The sequence below is a fragment of the Nyctereutes procyonoides genome, unplaced genomic scaffold, assembly GCF_905146905.1.
Source record: "Nyctereutes procyonoides isolate TBG_1078 unplaced genomic scaffold, NYPRO_anot_genome, whole genome shotgun sequence".
Taxonomy (NCBI): Eukaryota; Metazoa; Chordata; class Mammalia; order Carnivora; family Canidae; genus Nyctereutes; species Nyctereutes procyonoides.
The window spans coordinates 26,487,651-26,503,450 of record NW_026575037.1 but is presented as its reverse complement, the minus strand read 5'-3'; the positions used below and the strand labels follow the sequence as shown (position 1 = coordinate 26,503,450).

General features: G+C 43.2%; 1 protein-coding gene across 2 annotated transcripts in view; it reads left to right on the top strand.

The window, feature by feature from the left end:
- KDM5B (lysine demethylase 5B) overlaps window positions 1–14,557 on the top strand; it is an 80,727-nt gene extending 66,170 nt beyond the window's left edge. For both annotated transcript variants that reach the window (XM_055319013.1, XM_055319012.1), the window contains exons 21-27: window positions 875–1,054; window positions 1,705–1,863; window positions 6,770–7,255; window positions 9,179–9,290; window positions 10,407–10,561; window positions 11,978–12,298; window positions 12,832–14,557. In XM_055319013.1, coding sequence (XP_055174988.1) covers window positions 875–1,054; window positions 1,705–1,863; window positions 6,770–7,255; window positions 9,179–9,290; window positions 10,407–10,561; window positions 11,978–12,298; window positions 12,832–12,969 — 1,551 coding nt within the window. In that variant the 3' untranslated portion in view covers window positions 12,970–14,557. The remainder of the gene's footprint in view (window positions 1–874; window positions 1,055–1,704; window positions 1,864–6,769; window positions 7,256–9,178; window positions 9,291–10,406; window positions 10,562–11,977; window positions 12,299–12,831) is intronic.
- Window positions 14,558–15,800: the final 1,243 nt, after the last annotated feature.

The window sequence follows — 15,800 nt, the reverse complement described above, 5'->3', positions numbered from 1 at the left end:
GTAAAATATTGTTCCTTTTTTTGATGTAAGTCAGTGTGAAAATGTTTTGAGTTATTGCAAATTACATTTTTCTTGAAATTTTTTCAACCTATCTATAGGGATCAAGATGACAAGTGAATTTAGAATTAGAAGGTAAATAAATAATTTTTTAAAAACCAAAAAGGGGGGGATCCCTGGGTGGCGCAGCGGTTTAGCGCCTGCCTTTGGCCCAGGGCGTGATCCTGGAGACCCCGGATCGAATCCCACGTCGGGCTCCCGGTGCATGGAGCCTGCTTCTCCCTCTGCCTGTATCTCTGCCTCTCTCTTTCTTTCTCTCTCTCTCTCTCTCTGTATGTGACTATCATAAATAAATAAAAATTTAAAAAAAAAATAAAGCAATTTGCAAAAAAAAAAAAAAAAACAAAAAAAAACCAAAAAGGGGGATCCCTGGGTGGCTCAGCAGTTTGGCGCCTGCCTTTGACCCAGGGCGCGATCCTGGAGCCCCGGGATCAAGTCCCACGTTGGGCTCCTGGCATGGAGCCTGCTTCTCCCTCCCTCTGCCTCTCTCTCTCTCTCTCTCTCTGTCTATCATAAATAAATAAATCTTAAAAAAAAAAGAATTAGAACGGCATTAAAAGTCAAGGAGATCACAGTGTATGTCATGTTCATAGCTGTACACTTGGGGGCTAGCACAAACTAGGTTCTTTTAAAGTGTGTGTTAACTAAAGGAACACATGTTAACCCCACCGCAATTGGTCAACTGGCAAGTTTTGTCCATCTCTGTGAAATTAACATGTTGAAATCATGGAGTAGGCCTATTCTGAATTGTGCTCTTCTCACTTTGTAGATAAATATTCTTTTTTCTAAGTTGGTACAATTTTTATTGACTCATTAGGTTGGAGGACGTGTGCCAGTGTTAGACACACTCATAGAACTTGTTACACGAGGTCGATCTATCCCGGTACATCTGAATTCTTTACCAAGACTGGAATTACTAGTAGCTGAGGTTCAGGCTTGGAAAGAATGTGCTGCTAATACATTCTTGACTGAGAATTCTCCATATTCTCTCTTAGAGGTAAGTTTGCAACCAGCCCATCTACAAGACCTTAGATCTCTTAGCTTATAGAACATGCATTCCCTTCTCTCTCAAAGGTGGTGGTTTCACTGATTGGTCTACATTCTGTGAGTTATTTTTTTCAGTAAAGCCAGGGAGATTCTTCTAAACTTACAGTGAAGTAACCTTTAAATGTTATCTGGATACATTTAGGGATAGCATTCAGTGTCTAAAGAAGAACATTTTTCTCATTGACGTTCCTTAATCTGTGTTGAAATTGGACTTTTAACCTTGGCCATAATTCACCATTTGCATTTAATAAGCCTGGTAAATGGTCTTATCCACCTCTCATAAAGTGCTATAGTTGTACTTTTTGTATTTTTTTTAAGCTGATACTGGTAGTGCACTATGACTGGAATTGGTATATATCACATTGGACTTACTGTTTTATCCAGTCTAGAATCAAAGTCATTCTTTTGTGAAAATTCATTCCCTCCCTCCCTCCTCCTCTGTAGAGGAGAGTTTTCTGGGTTCAGGGCAGCATGTTACAGAGAAAATTTAAGATGCTAAGAAGTTTACATCCTTTCCACAGGTAGGCTTTTATTGTGAGGCTTCATAAGGCTTTATCTGAAATCTGTCTAATTGGTTGGTTGTGCTTTCCCCCACGTTAGGTGTTGTGTCCTCGATGTGACATTGGCCTTTGGGGATTGAAGAGGAAACAGAGAAAGTTCAAGGAGCTCTTGCCAAGTGGAAAGAAGAAAAGCACCAAACTAGAGAGTCTGAGTGACCTGGAGAGAGCTTTAAGTGAAAGCAAGGAGACTGCTTCAGCTGTATGTAGTAGGGCTTTTTTTTTCTTCTTTGTTGCTTTGGGAGGATGATTTTAACCCTTTCTTGTTTGCAGGGATGTTGCTAAGGCATCTAGAAGAATAACCCTGAGTATACTCAGTTTTTCCAAAAAGACTTTCTGAAAATTGTCAAATGTAAAAGTTTCTAGTAGAAGATGCATAAAGGTGCAGCAGGTACAGGGAAGCCTCCCAGTCTGAGTTTTGCAGGTTCAATTGTCAGGCCTGTGGGTTGACTCCAGGATGGATGCGGACAGCAGAAATCAAGGTTAACAGATGAGTGAAACTGCACTGCCAGCTTAGTAATTTACAACAGGAAATACACATATGGGGCGCCTGGCTGGCTCAGTTGGTGGAGCATGTGACTTTTTTTTTTTTAAGATTTTATTTATTTATTTATTCATGAGAGACACTGAGAGAGAGAGGCAGAGACACAGGCAGAGGGAGAAGCAGGCTCCCTGCAGGGAGCCCAACGTGGGACTTGATCCTGGATCTCTAGGATCACGCCCTGGGCTGAAGGTGGCGCTAAACTGCTGAGCTACCCAGGCTGCCCTGTAACTCTTGATCTCATGGTTGTGAGGTGAAGCCCCACACTGGGCATAGAGCTTATTAGTAAGTAAGTAAAACACACACACACACACACACACACACACACACGCATGCTTAAAAAATACATTTAAAAGAATATTGGATACCTTTGAATCTGACTGCATTTAGTAAGCACTGTTGATTCAAAGATGGTATCATCCTAAGCTGAAGCAGAGTCTAGTTCATGTGAGCCACAGTGTTAGGACAGAAGATGATGGTAGGTGATTTGGATGTTTAAAATTTTTTTTCTTTTATTGAGCTGTAATTGGCATATAACATTATGTTAGTTTCAGGCATACACCATAATGATTTGATTGATCACACTAAGTCTAGTTAATATCCATCACTGCTCATAGTTACAGACTTTTTTGTGGTAAGAATATTAGCCATAGTCAACATTGCTGTACCCTTACATCCTCAAGACTAATTTTATAACTGGAAATTTATACCTTTTGACTGCCATTACCCAGTTGGTCTACTCCCCACCCCCTGCCTCTGGCAGCCACCTATTTGTTCTCTGTATCTGTGGGTTGGGTTTTTTGTTGTTTGTTTTGTTTTGTTGGGGATGACTTACTTCAGTTGGCCTAACACAATTACAGTCCATCCATGTTGTTGTGGGTAGCAAGATTTCCTTTATTTTTTCTCTGGCTGAATAATATTCCATTGTATATACATACACCACATTTTCTTTGTCCGCTGATCCACTGATGGACACTTAGGTCACTTCCATGTATTGGCTCCTGTAAATAATGTTGCAGTGAACATAGGGGTGCAGATAGCTTTTTGAGGGTAGTGCTTTCCTTCAAATAAATACCCAGAAGTGAAATGGCTAGATCACTTGGTAATTCTATTTTTAATTTTTTGAAGAACCTCCATACTGTTCTACAGAGTGGTTGCACTAATTTACATTCCCACCAGCAGTGCCCAAGGGTTCCCTTTTTTCCACATGCTCACCAACATGTGTTACTTCTTGGCATTTTTGATAATAGCCATTCTGATAGGTGTGAGGTGATCTTGCATTGTGATTTTTTTTTTTAAAGATTTTATTTATTTATTCATGATAGTCACACAGAGAGAGACAGAGAGGCAGAGACACAGGCAGAGGGAGAAGCAGGCTCCATGCACCGAGAGCCCGACGTGGGACCCAATCCCGGGTCTCCAGGATCGCGCCCTGGGCCAAAGGCAGGCGCCAAACCGCTGCGCCACCCAGGGATCCCCGCATTGTGATTTTGATACGCAGTTTCATGGTTGACCACCTCTTCATGTACCTGTCTTTGTATGTCTTTTCTGGAAAAATACTCCAGTCCTCTGCCTAGGTTTGTTTTTTTCTTTTAAGTTGTTTGTGTTCTTTAACTATTTTGGATATTAACCCTTTATCAGATACGTGTCTTGCCAGTATTTTCTTCTATTCTATAAGTCGCCTTTTTACTTTATTTCCTTCTTTGTGCAGAAGCTTTTCAGTTGGATGTAGTCCCATCGGGGTGCTTTAAGTGGCACTAAGCGTTGCCCATTGTAGAATTGGACTACACTGGTTCCGAGGACTGGACCAGATGGGTTCAGTCTCTGCTCAGGGCACCTTCCTCCCAGTCTGTTCCTTTGGAGCTGCCTGACTTCTCTGGTGATTGACATGGGATTGCTTTGATTTGTGTATTTTGGCACAGACATCCTTAGGGGTTATTTGTGTATTAAGTCAGGTTCTTTTATTTTTTTTAAAGATTTTATTCATTCATTCATGATAGAGGAGACACAGAGAAGCAGAGACACAGGCAGAGGGAGAAGCAGGCTCCATGCAGGAAGCCTGACGTGGGACTTGATCCCAGGACTCCAGGATCACGCCCTGCCCCGAAGGCAGGCGCTAAACTGCTGAGCCACCCAGGGATCCCCTAGAGGGAGAAGCAAGCTCCATGCAGGGAGCCTGATGTGGGACTTGATCCCGGGTCTCCAGGATCATGCCCTGGGCTGCAGGCGGCGCTAAACTGCTGAGCCACTCGGGCTGCCCTCTGTGGTTTATTTTTGTAAAGGCATTGTCCGTTTTGAACTTTGCATGCTATATCTTTCAGAGTCTAGTCTATGCCCATCTAGTCTGTGAATCTCTGGCTTAAGAGCTCTTACATTACCTGTTGATTTCATAGTAAAGCTCTGAAAGATAAACTGTTCTCCATTTCTTAAGTGAATGCCTTGTTATCATGTAACCCACATACACTGCCTGTACATTGTTTTTGTCTACAGAAATAAGTGGATTTTTAAAAAATATACCAAAGGTTTGTAACCTGATTTACTTCTAGATCTATTTGTTTCTTAATCGTTCATAAATTTTCTTCCTATTCCAATATGAGATAACGAAGAGTTCATTCTGGCCATATGACTCCGGGCACCTCATCTGGTGAATCATAATGGGTCTGATGGTTAATGGGTATGATAACTGAATGGTTTTATCTGTGACAGATGGAAATTTTAAGGATTTGGGAATAGAATTGGGGAAAAGAATAGTTCCTGCAGCCTTTGGCTTCTCTTTCTAGAGGAGAAAGCTCAGTTTTAAAAATCTGCACTTTGGGCAGGCCCTGGTGGCCTAGCGGTTTAGCACCACCTTCGGCCCAGGGCCTGATCCTGGAGTCCCATGTCTAGATCCCTGCATGGAGCCTCCTTCTCCCTCTGTCTGTCTCTGCCTCTCTCTTTCTCTGTGTGTGTCTCTCATGAATAAATAAAATATTTTAAAAAATAAAAATATAAATAAAAATCTGTGCTTTACCTCTATTTATGTATATTTCTGTATCAGTGAAGTGCTGGAGGAGGGCTTTGGTGGTCAAGCCTTTTGTTGGGAAAACTGGATATTAAGTTCAAGGTGGTAGTGGCTAACTCTTGACATAGCCAGTGATTTATTATTTTATTTATTTATTTTATTTATTTATTTTATTTATTTTTAAAGATTTTATTTATTCATGAGAGACACAGAGAGAGAGAGAGAGGCAGAGACAAAGGCAGAGGGAGAAGCAGGCCCCATGCAGGGTGCAGGGAGCCCGACATGGGTCTCGATCCTGGGACTCCAGGATCACACCCCAGGCCAAAGGCAGGTGCTAAACTGCTGAGCCACCCGGGCTAGTGATCTTTGTTTATTATATTTATTTTATTTTTTTAAAGATTTTATTTATTTTTTCATGAGACACACACACACACAGACACACACACACACACAGAGGCAGAGAGCTAGTAAGAGGGAGAATCAGGCCTCATTCAGGGAGCCGGACGTGGGACTCAATCCCGGGACTCCAGGATCACACCCTGAGCCGAAGGCAAGCACTAAACTCCTGAGCCACCCAGAGATCCCCTAGTTTATCATATTTAAAAGGCTTTTTACTTAATGGTGCATAATGAATAAATCCGTAATGCCTGGACTTGTTTCAGTATTGGATACGTTGTGTAGTAAGTAGGTGCTTTAGTCTGTTCATATAAAGTTCCACTTACAGGCATCTTGTAAATATCGTTCGGGAATATGTTCAGTATCACTTTAGCTTTTTACTGTGTAGTTGGTTCTGTTTATGTGTTATTTTCAAGTCATTTATACAGGTTAAATGAACTCCCTACTTTCCTGGAACGTGACTCTCATCTTAATAGAGAGGAGACTTTACCATTTGAATATACCTCCCACTCTGCAGAAAAGCAGCTTGTCTTTGTGCTCTAATGAGCTTATTTTACAGCATGTACATGTGTGCATGCATGGAAGAAAAGTCTGGAAAAGTGGTTTGGTTATTTCATGAGGTATCCGGTTTCATTACCTGCAGTGGCTGTGTCTAGCATACATGTAAGGCTTTAATCTTAAAGGTAGTAGGAGGTTTAAACTACTGTTGGTAGTGGCTGCTCTAGAGACTTTTCCATCCAAATACATCTGTAAAAGAACACAAAAGCTGTTGAACTTTGAAAACACGGAGATCCTCAGGAATTAATTTACATAGAATGTGAAAAGCATGTATCTTTCAAGAGAGGTAAATGTGCAAGGAAGTTGGACTTCAAGAAGTAAAGTGTGCTGAGTAATTGCTCACATTGTTTACTGTGTGCTGGGCAGAGAGTGCTCTGCTCTATTGCATGTCCCTCATTTAATCGTCACTGCAGCCCTGGAAGTGGGCCTTACTATTAACTCCATATTATAACATGTGAAAATTTAGCCACAGTGGGACATGCCATCCAGTTGTCCTTCACACAACTCAGTGGGACAGAATTCAAATGTAGATCATCTACCCTGGGACCCTTGAGTTTTAGGAGAGGGCTAAATTCTCTCTGACATGGTCCTTGACTGTTAACTCCTTTCTAGATGGCAACACTTGGGGAAGCTCGCCTGAGAGAAATGGAAGCCTTGCAGTCTCTCAGACTAGCCAATGAAGGGAAGTTACTGTCACCTGTCCAAGATGTGGAGCTGAAAGTCTGCCTATGTCAGAAGGCCCCAGCTGCCCCTATGATCCAGTGTGAACTCTGCAGGGATGCCTTCCACACTAGCTGTGTGGTGGTACCCAGTATTTCACAAGGCCCCCGAATCTGGCTTTGTCCCCATTGTCGGAGGTCAGAGAAACCTCCTTTAGAGAAAATTCTGCCCCTGCTGGCCTCCCTGCAGCGTATCCGAGTTCGCCTTCCTGAGGGAGATGCACTTCGATACATGATTGAGAGAACCGTGAACTGGCAACATAGAGCCCAGCAGCTGCTTTCATCAGGGAATCTCAGATCTGTGCAAGATCGAGTGGGCTCAGGACTGTGGTATAGCAGATGGCAAGCTTCAGCAGGACAGGTGTCTGAGACCAACAAGGTGAGTCTGGACTTTGCCGGTTGGTTACTGGAATCTGCCGAGCTCTGTCCCTTTCCGCAGACCCTTTCGCTCTGGTACTGCTGCTGTTCCTGGTGATGCTTGACCTACCAGCACGCACTTTTCAGCTCCTATCACTTCGAGGGGTGTGTGTTACTGTGTTGTTTTACTTTCTGTGCTCCTAGCAATCAGAAGTTGTCTCTCTGGCAGTCTGCTTCTGTAGAGCAGATTTCACCTTTTCATAGATATGTACAAATTTCCCATTTATGTGTATGAATCCAGATACATATTTAAAATATGTATCCAGATACATAAAATACGTATCCAAATTCATATACATGAATTTTTATAATTTTTGCTTGACTTTTTTCCCCCTTTTCCTCCCATATAAGTCACTGACCAGAAGGGAAAGTGCTTTCTGCCTTGTGTCTCTTACCACCCTTTGAGGAAAGAATAGGTTTTGAAGTGTCCGAGTACTGTGCTGCTTCAGAGGAAAGGCAGAGGGTTTCATACCACCCATGCTCTTTCTTTTTTCTTTTTTTTTTTATATTTTTTTAATTTTTATTTATGATAGTCAGAGAGAGAGAGAGAGAGAGAGAGGCAGAGACACAGAGGGAGAAGCAGGCTCCATGCACGGGAGCCCGACGTGGGATTCGATCTTGGGTTTCCAGGATCGCGCCTTGGGCCAAAGGCAGGCGCTAAACCGCTGCGCCACCCAGGGATCACCCACCCGTGCTCTTTCTGCTAAAAGGCTAGCTTCTTTTGACCATCACTGGGATGAGCAGAGGTTTTTGTCTTCCTCCATAGGAGGTGACTGCAGGAAAAGAATGTGAAAATATCAGGAAAGTTATCAGGAAGGCATTATTCAGTCTTCATACAAGTTTGACTTGATGACTTTTAGATCTCATACAGATTTCTCTAGCAGAGATCTCACAGCTCCCATGTGCTATACTAACACAGTGAATTATGAGTTAAATGTCAAACAGATCAAAGATAAAGACAAAAAATTGATTTCTGTCATATATGTTTCCTTGTTTTCTTTTACATTTCTTTCCAGGCTTGTGAAATACAGTCAATGCCTGGCACTTAGCAAATGATGAATTAAATTTTTGTTGCATAGGAGGAGTTGTGATTACTTGGGCAGCCTGCAGGGGAGACATTTATATTCTTGTTTACACAAAATGCGCTAGAACTTTACCTTTATTTACTAGTTCATAGTTAAAGGAGTGTTCTCCTAGTGTTTTTTTTTTTTTTTTTAGATTTATTTTTTTATTCATGATAGAGAGAGAGGAAGAGAGAAGCAGAGATAAAGGAGGAGGGAAAAGCAGGCTCCATGCTGGGAGTCCGATGCGGGACTCGATCCCAGGTCTCCAGGATCGCACCCTGGGCCAAAGGCAGGCGTTAAACTGCTGAGCCACCCAGGGATTCCCCCTCTCCTGGAGTTTCTTTTTTTTTTTTTTTTTTAAGATTTTATTTATTTATTCATTTATGAGAGACACAGAGAGAGAGAGGCAGAGACACAGGCAGAAGGAGAAGTGGGCTCCCTGCAAGGAGCCCGATGTGGGTCTCGATCCCAGGACCCCAGGATCACGCCCTGAGCCAAAGGAAGATGCTCAACCGCTAAGCCACCCAGGTGCCCCTCCTAGTGCTTTTTAATAAACATTGAAGAAGGAAAGAAGGTAGATGTGCCTTATTTCCCAGTAGTGCTCTTGACCTCTCTGGAATCATTCTAGGTAAAACCAGGAAGACTAAAGGCTTGGTCCATAGGAGCTGATTTGGCTAAATCTAAAGTACCTTGAGACTTACGTTCAGGAAAGAAGTTCTTTCCTGCTTGCCTGCTTGATAACCCAAACTCCTTTCCTTGCACTGGTAGAAGAATTTTTAATTCTGAAAAAGCCTTTCTATAAAATGTTTTCTTTCCATTAGGTGTCTCAGCCTGTGGGCACAACATCCTTTTCCTTGCCTGATGACTGGGACAGCAGAGCCTCGTATGTACACTCTCCCTTCTCCTCTGGCCGGAGCTGTATCCCCCTCCATGGTTTGTATTTATTATTATTATTATTATTATTATTATTATTATTATTGGGATTGGGTAGTAACAAGTGATTTTGCACTAGGTTTTTGTTGTTCGGATATATAAAAAGACTATCCTCAAGTGTTGGTTATGGGCTACTGTGTATTTGTAAGGTAGGAGAAGAATCATGCTTTTGAAGGTTTATAATGCAAAGCAAATAGAAGAAGCCTTTAATACATTGCTTTCAGGGGTTGAAAGGGTTAATCCCAGGCCAACTGACTTTTCCACATCAGTCATTTCAGTCAGATGCTAAGTCATGGGCTCCCTAGGGATCTTAGAGATAATCTATACTTGAAACCTAACCTCTTTTTTTTTCTTATATAGTTGACTCGAACAACACAGGTTTGAACTACACAGGTCCACCTATGCACAGATTTTTTCAAAAGTATAGTACAGTACTGTAAATGTATTTATTTCGTAGGGTTTTCTCTTTTTTTTTGTCATAGGGTTTTCTTAACATTCTCTTCTCTCTAGCTTGCTTTAAGAATACAGTATATAATACATAAATATACAAAATATGTTAATTAGCTGTTCATGTTTACTGGTAAGGCTTCTAGTCAACAGTAGGCTACTAGTAGTTAAGTTTTTGGGGAGTCGAAAGTAACACATGGATTTTCGACTCTGCAGGGATTCAGCACCCCCAATGCCTTCCACATTGTTCAAGGGTCAGCTGTGCTTACGCATACATGACTGCCCTGTGAGTTCTGGGGCAGCCGTGGCTAGAGCCCTGATCCTTAGTGTGTTTGGTAAGGGGGCTGGAGCTACAACTAATCCACTTAGATTGCTCACAGCCTGGCCTATTCTGTGCTTGATAACAAAAGCTGTCAAGGCCTCTTTGCGTTCACAATAATTAAGTGAAGAGAGGACTCACTGTAAAGTTAGTACTTCCCTAGTAATCAGAAGACTGAGAAGGTGTAGCTTGAGCTCTTATATTGTGGCTTTAGATACATTAAGTGAACCTAACTTCAACTGAATGTAATTTTATAAGGACAGGGCGGCAGTGGTAAGAGGGGTAGTCCTGCGTTTCTTGCAGGTCTAAATGTCCATATGAAACATTCCTTATTGTCCTCACTTTAACAGGTGTTAGTCCAGAAGTGAATGAACTGTTGATGGAAGCCCAGTTGCTCCAGGTATCCCTTCCTGAAATTCAGGAACTTTACCAGACTTTACTTGCAAAGCCAGCCCCTGCTCAGCAAACTGACCGAAGCTCACCAGCTAGACCCAGCAGTGAGAAGGTGAGTGTCTGGCAGGCAGCCAGGGGAATCCAGTCTACGGTGGGAGAGTTTGATATTTAGTGTCATTCTGTCTAAATAGTTTGGTCCATGAGATACTGTCTTGATCCAGAAAAGGGTGCAGACTATCTACCTCACAACCCCATTCCTAAGGCTGTGGACTCACATCTTGGAGTTTGGTGCTGTTTTTTAAATGAACTGTAAGACTTTCTTTTCTTTTTAGCGTGGTGCTTCTCATCATTTTCATGTGATAATAGCTAGAAGCAGAATTATTTTTTTCTGTAAGAGAAATACTGTAGAGATGAAAATGTAATTATAGCTGGGAAGGCCTTTTGGTATAAAGCTTTCAGAATGCAGAGAATATTGGAGCTAACATTTAACGAATGCTTTAACCCTAACAGTACAGCTGGTGTGAGGACTGGGTCCTCAGACTGGGGTGCCTGTTGGGAGTGCTGACTTACTTGAAGGGATAGATACCATGTATGTCCTGTTTCTTAGCATAAAGATGCCACTACTACAGTAGTGAGCTAGCTGACCTATAACATTCAGAACTCCTGAGAATATAGTCAGGATAAAGAAGAATATCACTTCAAATACATACTCCCCACTGAGTGTGGAGCCTGATGCGGAGCCGATGTGGAGCTCCATCCCACGACCCTGAGATCATGACTAAAGAGGAAGGGATTAGCACAGCTCCTTAGAATTCTGTAGGTCAGAGGACAAGCATATGCGCCTAGCTAGAAACTACTTGGTAGTCTCTTCCTCATGGAGTTGGCAAAGAGAGGAATGTAGGAGTTTCCCCCATCTCCTAGTGCTAATTTGAAAGCTGATCATGCCTTTAACATTTCCTGCTTCCACTATTTCTTTTGATAGCTCCAACAGTTAAGTTAGCTACACTCAAACAGGTTGTCCTATAGGACATGAGGGGACGTGGTGGCAGTGGTGTCAGGGTACAGTGTTATTTTTCATTTTATGTAAGTCTTCTTTACACCTGATGTGGGGCTCAAACTCCTGACACGGTCAAGAGTCATGTGCTCTTCCAACTGAGCCAGCCGGGCACCTGAGATTGCAGGATTTTTCAAATGAGACCATCTGGTTTCTTTTTTTTTTTCTTTTCTTTCTTTTTTAAACAAACACCTGATGAAGTTCATATACTTTTTTAAAAAATATATTTATTCATGAGAGACAGAGAAAGGGAGAGAAGCAGAGACACAGCAGAGGGAGAAGCAGGCTCCATGCAGGGAGCCCAATGGTGGGACTCGATCCCAAGTCTCCAGGATCACGCCCTGGGCCAAAGGCAGGAGCTAAACCACTGAACCACCCAGGGATCCCCCCATCTGGGTTCTCATACAGCTAATACTTCACTGGTTTGAGTAACACGCACACTGTGGGCTAAAATTGAACCTATCTTCCCTCCAGAATGAGTGCTGCCGCGGGAAGCGAGATGGAATCAACAATCTTGAGAGAAAACTTAAGAGACGCCTGGAAAGAGAAGGCCTCTCCAGTGATCGATGGGATCGAGTGAAAAAAATGCGGACCCCCAAAAAGAAGAAAATCAAACTGAGCCACTCCAAGGACATGAACAGTTTCAAGTTAGAGAGGGAGCGTAGCTATGAATTAGTCCGTTCTGCCGAAACCCATTCCCTGCCCTCAGACACATCCTATTCCGAACAGGAGGACTCTGAGGATGAAGATGCCATCTGCCCAGCTGTGAGCTGCCTGCAGCCAGAAGGAGATGAGGTCAGTGAGGTTTGGGCCATAGAGGACGTGCTTTCCCTTAACTCAGAAACCCTGTAAGCTACACCTCATCTCGCTGGGTCTTTCTCTTCTGCTTATCTGCTTTGAGCTGATCTGAATGGATTGCTCAGCCCTCCCCCACTGATATCTCTGCTCTTACCATCGTTCCTGGGTCTTCTCCCTTTTCTTGAAGAAACTCTTATTCTTCCCTTTTTCCTTTTCCTGCTCTTCCAGCTTTCACCGTCCCGGCGCTAAGAAGGTGGGAGGGATGCTGATGTAATGCCCTTTTGCTTACTTATCACAGGGCGGCGCTGTCTTAACCCCAAAGCAGTCACGACTTGAAGAATGGCTTTGACTTGGTTGCTTTGGCTGGTGGGCCAGCTACACTCATGTGGCGTAGCTGTTGTGCCAGAGGTCCCAGTGGTGGGACAGTGGCCGTTAGTGGCAAACGGCCTGACTATCTTGAGGCTGGCCTGCCCAATTTTGAATCACATCTTTTCCTCTGAAAACCCCGTCTCCCTGCTCTTTGTAACCAGGTGGACTGGGTCCAGTGTGATGGCAGCTGCAATCAGTGGTTTCACCAGGTCTGTGTTGGTGTTTCTCCAGAGATGGCAGAGAAAGAAGACTACATCTGTGTGCGCTGTACTGTGAAGGACGCACCAAGCCGAAAATAAAAAATACAAACACAAACACCCCCCTCACCCCCACCCACTTAATGTAATTCAGGACTCCAACCGAGAAGATTTCTTCAATTTCTCAGCAAAGCTACAGGACTGGTATTCAAACCAGCCTGTAAACGGTGCTATTTCTATTCCTTACGGGATCATTTTTCCAGAACTCTTTGAAAAAAAGAAAAAACAACTAAAAAATTTTTTGACACTTTTTGTATTTTTTTCCTTAAGAGCTGTTTGTGGTTGTTGAGGTTTGAAATGCCGACTGCTTTTTTTGCAGGGGTTTCCACCAATTTGGAAGGCATTGGAGCTTGCACCTTTTCATGTACAGCATTAAAACCTTACCTCTGTCTGGGATTTACCGGCTTAAGAGTCCAACTCAGTTTCAGTGCCCAGAAGGGCACCAGAAATTCCAGTAAATCCTCATTTGAGGAATTTCTCTCTTGTTTACTCTGTTACCATATCGGGGAACTTAAGTTTTTCACTTTTGGGGTTTTTGTTTCTTTATCCGCTTTTCTTTTTCCTGGTAGACTAGGTTTATTTATCTAAGCAATAACTTCTATGTTGGTTTCAGTGGCTGGAATTAAAACAAAACAAAACAAACTTTCAAACAGTGTGTTGGTGCTTTAGCATTTGGTTGATGTACAGAACACAAATGTCTAGTTTCTAGTGTCACTGATGAACTAGTGATGTAGAAAAGAGACTGCTCTGTAAGTAATTGCCACAGCTGTATTTTGGCTTTTCCCCTGCCCTTTCCTTCCTCTCCTATTTTTTTGGTAGCTTGTATCAAATGTTGCAGTTTTTATTGTGGAATAAATCCTTGGTCCTAATTTAACACTAAATGCTGGTTATTTAGAGCCATTAGACTACATACAGCTTCTCATGCCCCTCTACCTTGTGGGCTTTGAAGAGCGAGAGGGGGGGTTGCTTGCTTTTGCCTCTGCCCAGCCAGGCTATAGTAGCAGTGTCTGGCAGGCCATATGCCTCCAGTCTCTGCTAATAAAGAACCCCCGTCCAGTCTTCACCGAATAGAATTTGTCTTTAAAGCCATGCTTTTTTAAATAAGATTTTCAGAATGGTGGCAAGTCATTCCAATCCTCAAGTCAGCCCTCCTTGAGGAAATGATGTCTTTATTATATTTGAATTGACAGGGACACTTGGTGTTTAGGGTTAAGATGTCCAAAGGAAATCTAAGGAAGATGATCCTTGCGGAGGGCTAGGAAATTATGGGTCAAGGGACAGCTTGTGAACACACAGGCTCTGCCTCCGTGATTTCGTTTCCTGTCTTTTTCTAATTCTAGCTCTTGTTACTGGTTGTTGATAGTCCACAGCCTTTCCCGTCTTTTCTTTTTCAAAGGGCTCTGTTCTGCAGTGGAGAAGACCTTCTGGTGAACAGAACAGACTCTTGCTTGGTTTTTCCTCTTCTGTTGGTAATACTTATTTTCCCCCGTTCTATAGCCATAAACCTGGAGATGGGTAGAACTAGTAGGTCTTTAATAAAACAAAAACAGCAGTTTGTAATGTAGCAGAGATTTAAATGTACTATATCCCCTTTGATGCAATTCAAATAATTAAATCTCTTTAAGAATGACTTGTAATTGTCTGCAGTTTTCCCACAGTCGTTGCAATGTCTCTCCTTGTCTGATGGGGGTTCTGGGGCCAACAGAGAAGAAGAGTCTCCAGAGTACAATCTGGAAGAGTAGTGGTTTGGACTTTTTTTAAGTATCCAAATCCTTAGAACCCCCTGACATTGGGACAAAATGCCTGCTGTCCCAGTTCCTTTGGGAATATAAGCTAAAAGGGGACACGGCAGCTAAAATGGAGCCTTTGCCTATAGAGAGCTTTTGCCCATCTGGTATGCACCTCCTGTGGCCCTACTCGGTTTCTTCCTCACCTATGGGTTCACAATCCCTGACGACAGCATCCTGGTGACGTAGATTCTCTGCCTCTATGAGTTAGAGGAGGAAAGGCAAGGATGTGTGTATTTGCCACCCCCTCCCCCATGTGAGAGTGTCCGCTGCCCAGGTGATACTGCTGGCGAATGACAAAGGCTGGGCAGCGTCTTCCAGGTCTCCTGTACTTTGCCTCCTGCCTTGTGCACTGACACAGCAAGGGAACAGAGGTACAGCTACCTTCTAATCGGTACCTACTGTTAAGTACCCAGCTCGACCACAAAATGATGTCACCTAAGAACCTTGTGTACTGTGTGTTAGCCATGAAGCCGGCCTGTGTCCTGGAGAAACTTTTGCACCTGGAGAAAGAAGAGAAGACACAGAAAACACACAGAGAAACTGATGCTCCCCCTGCAGTGGTCCTGCAGCCGCATGAGGTGTGAGAAGGAAAGACTGGTGGCCAGAGCCTGAGCCCGGGGGGTGAAGGAGCCAGTGCGTTGGGCACCGAAGGGTGAACCAGTGCCCCTGCCCCCATGCCAGTGGCTGTTGTGTTTTTGTTCTTCCTTCCAAATCAGACTCTAGGGGGTTTCTTAGGCAGAACCCAGAAAGGGCTTGCTGCTTCTGCAGGCTTCAGCCTGGAGAAAGATGGTGTGATTTGGACTAGCCGTAAAGGAGGTGGATGTCTTTACACCTTCATTTCAGCGTCCTGGGAGGTGGAACTCCCTTTTGTATCTCAAGGTTAGCCTAAAGCCAGGGATGCCATCTGTGGTGGTAGAGGTGGGTAAAAACCCGAGTTTCCCCGCTTCATTCTGCCAGACAGAGCTTTAAAAAATGATTTCATGTTTTGGCAGAAGTATCTGAGATTGACTCAATTTGCTGTTAAAATTAACATGACCTTTTGGGTGTTTGTGCAGGAAACCCTGAGAGTGGATCCAACAGAGT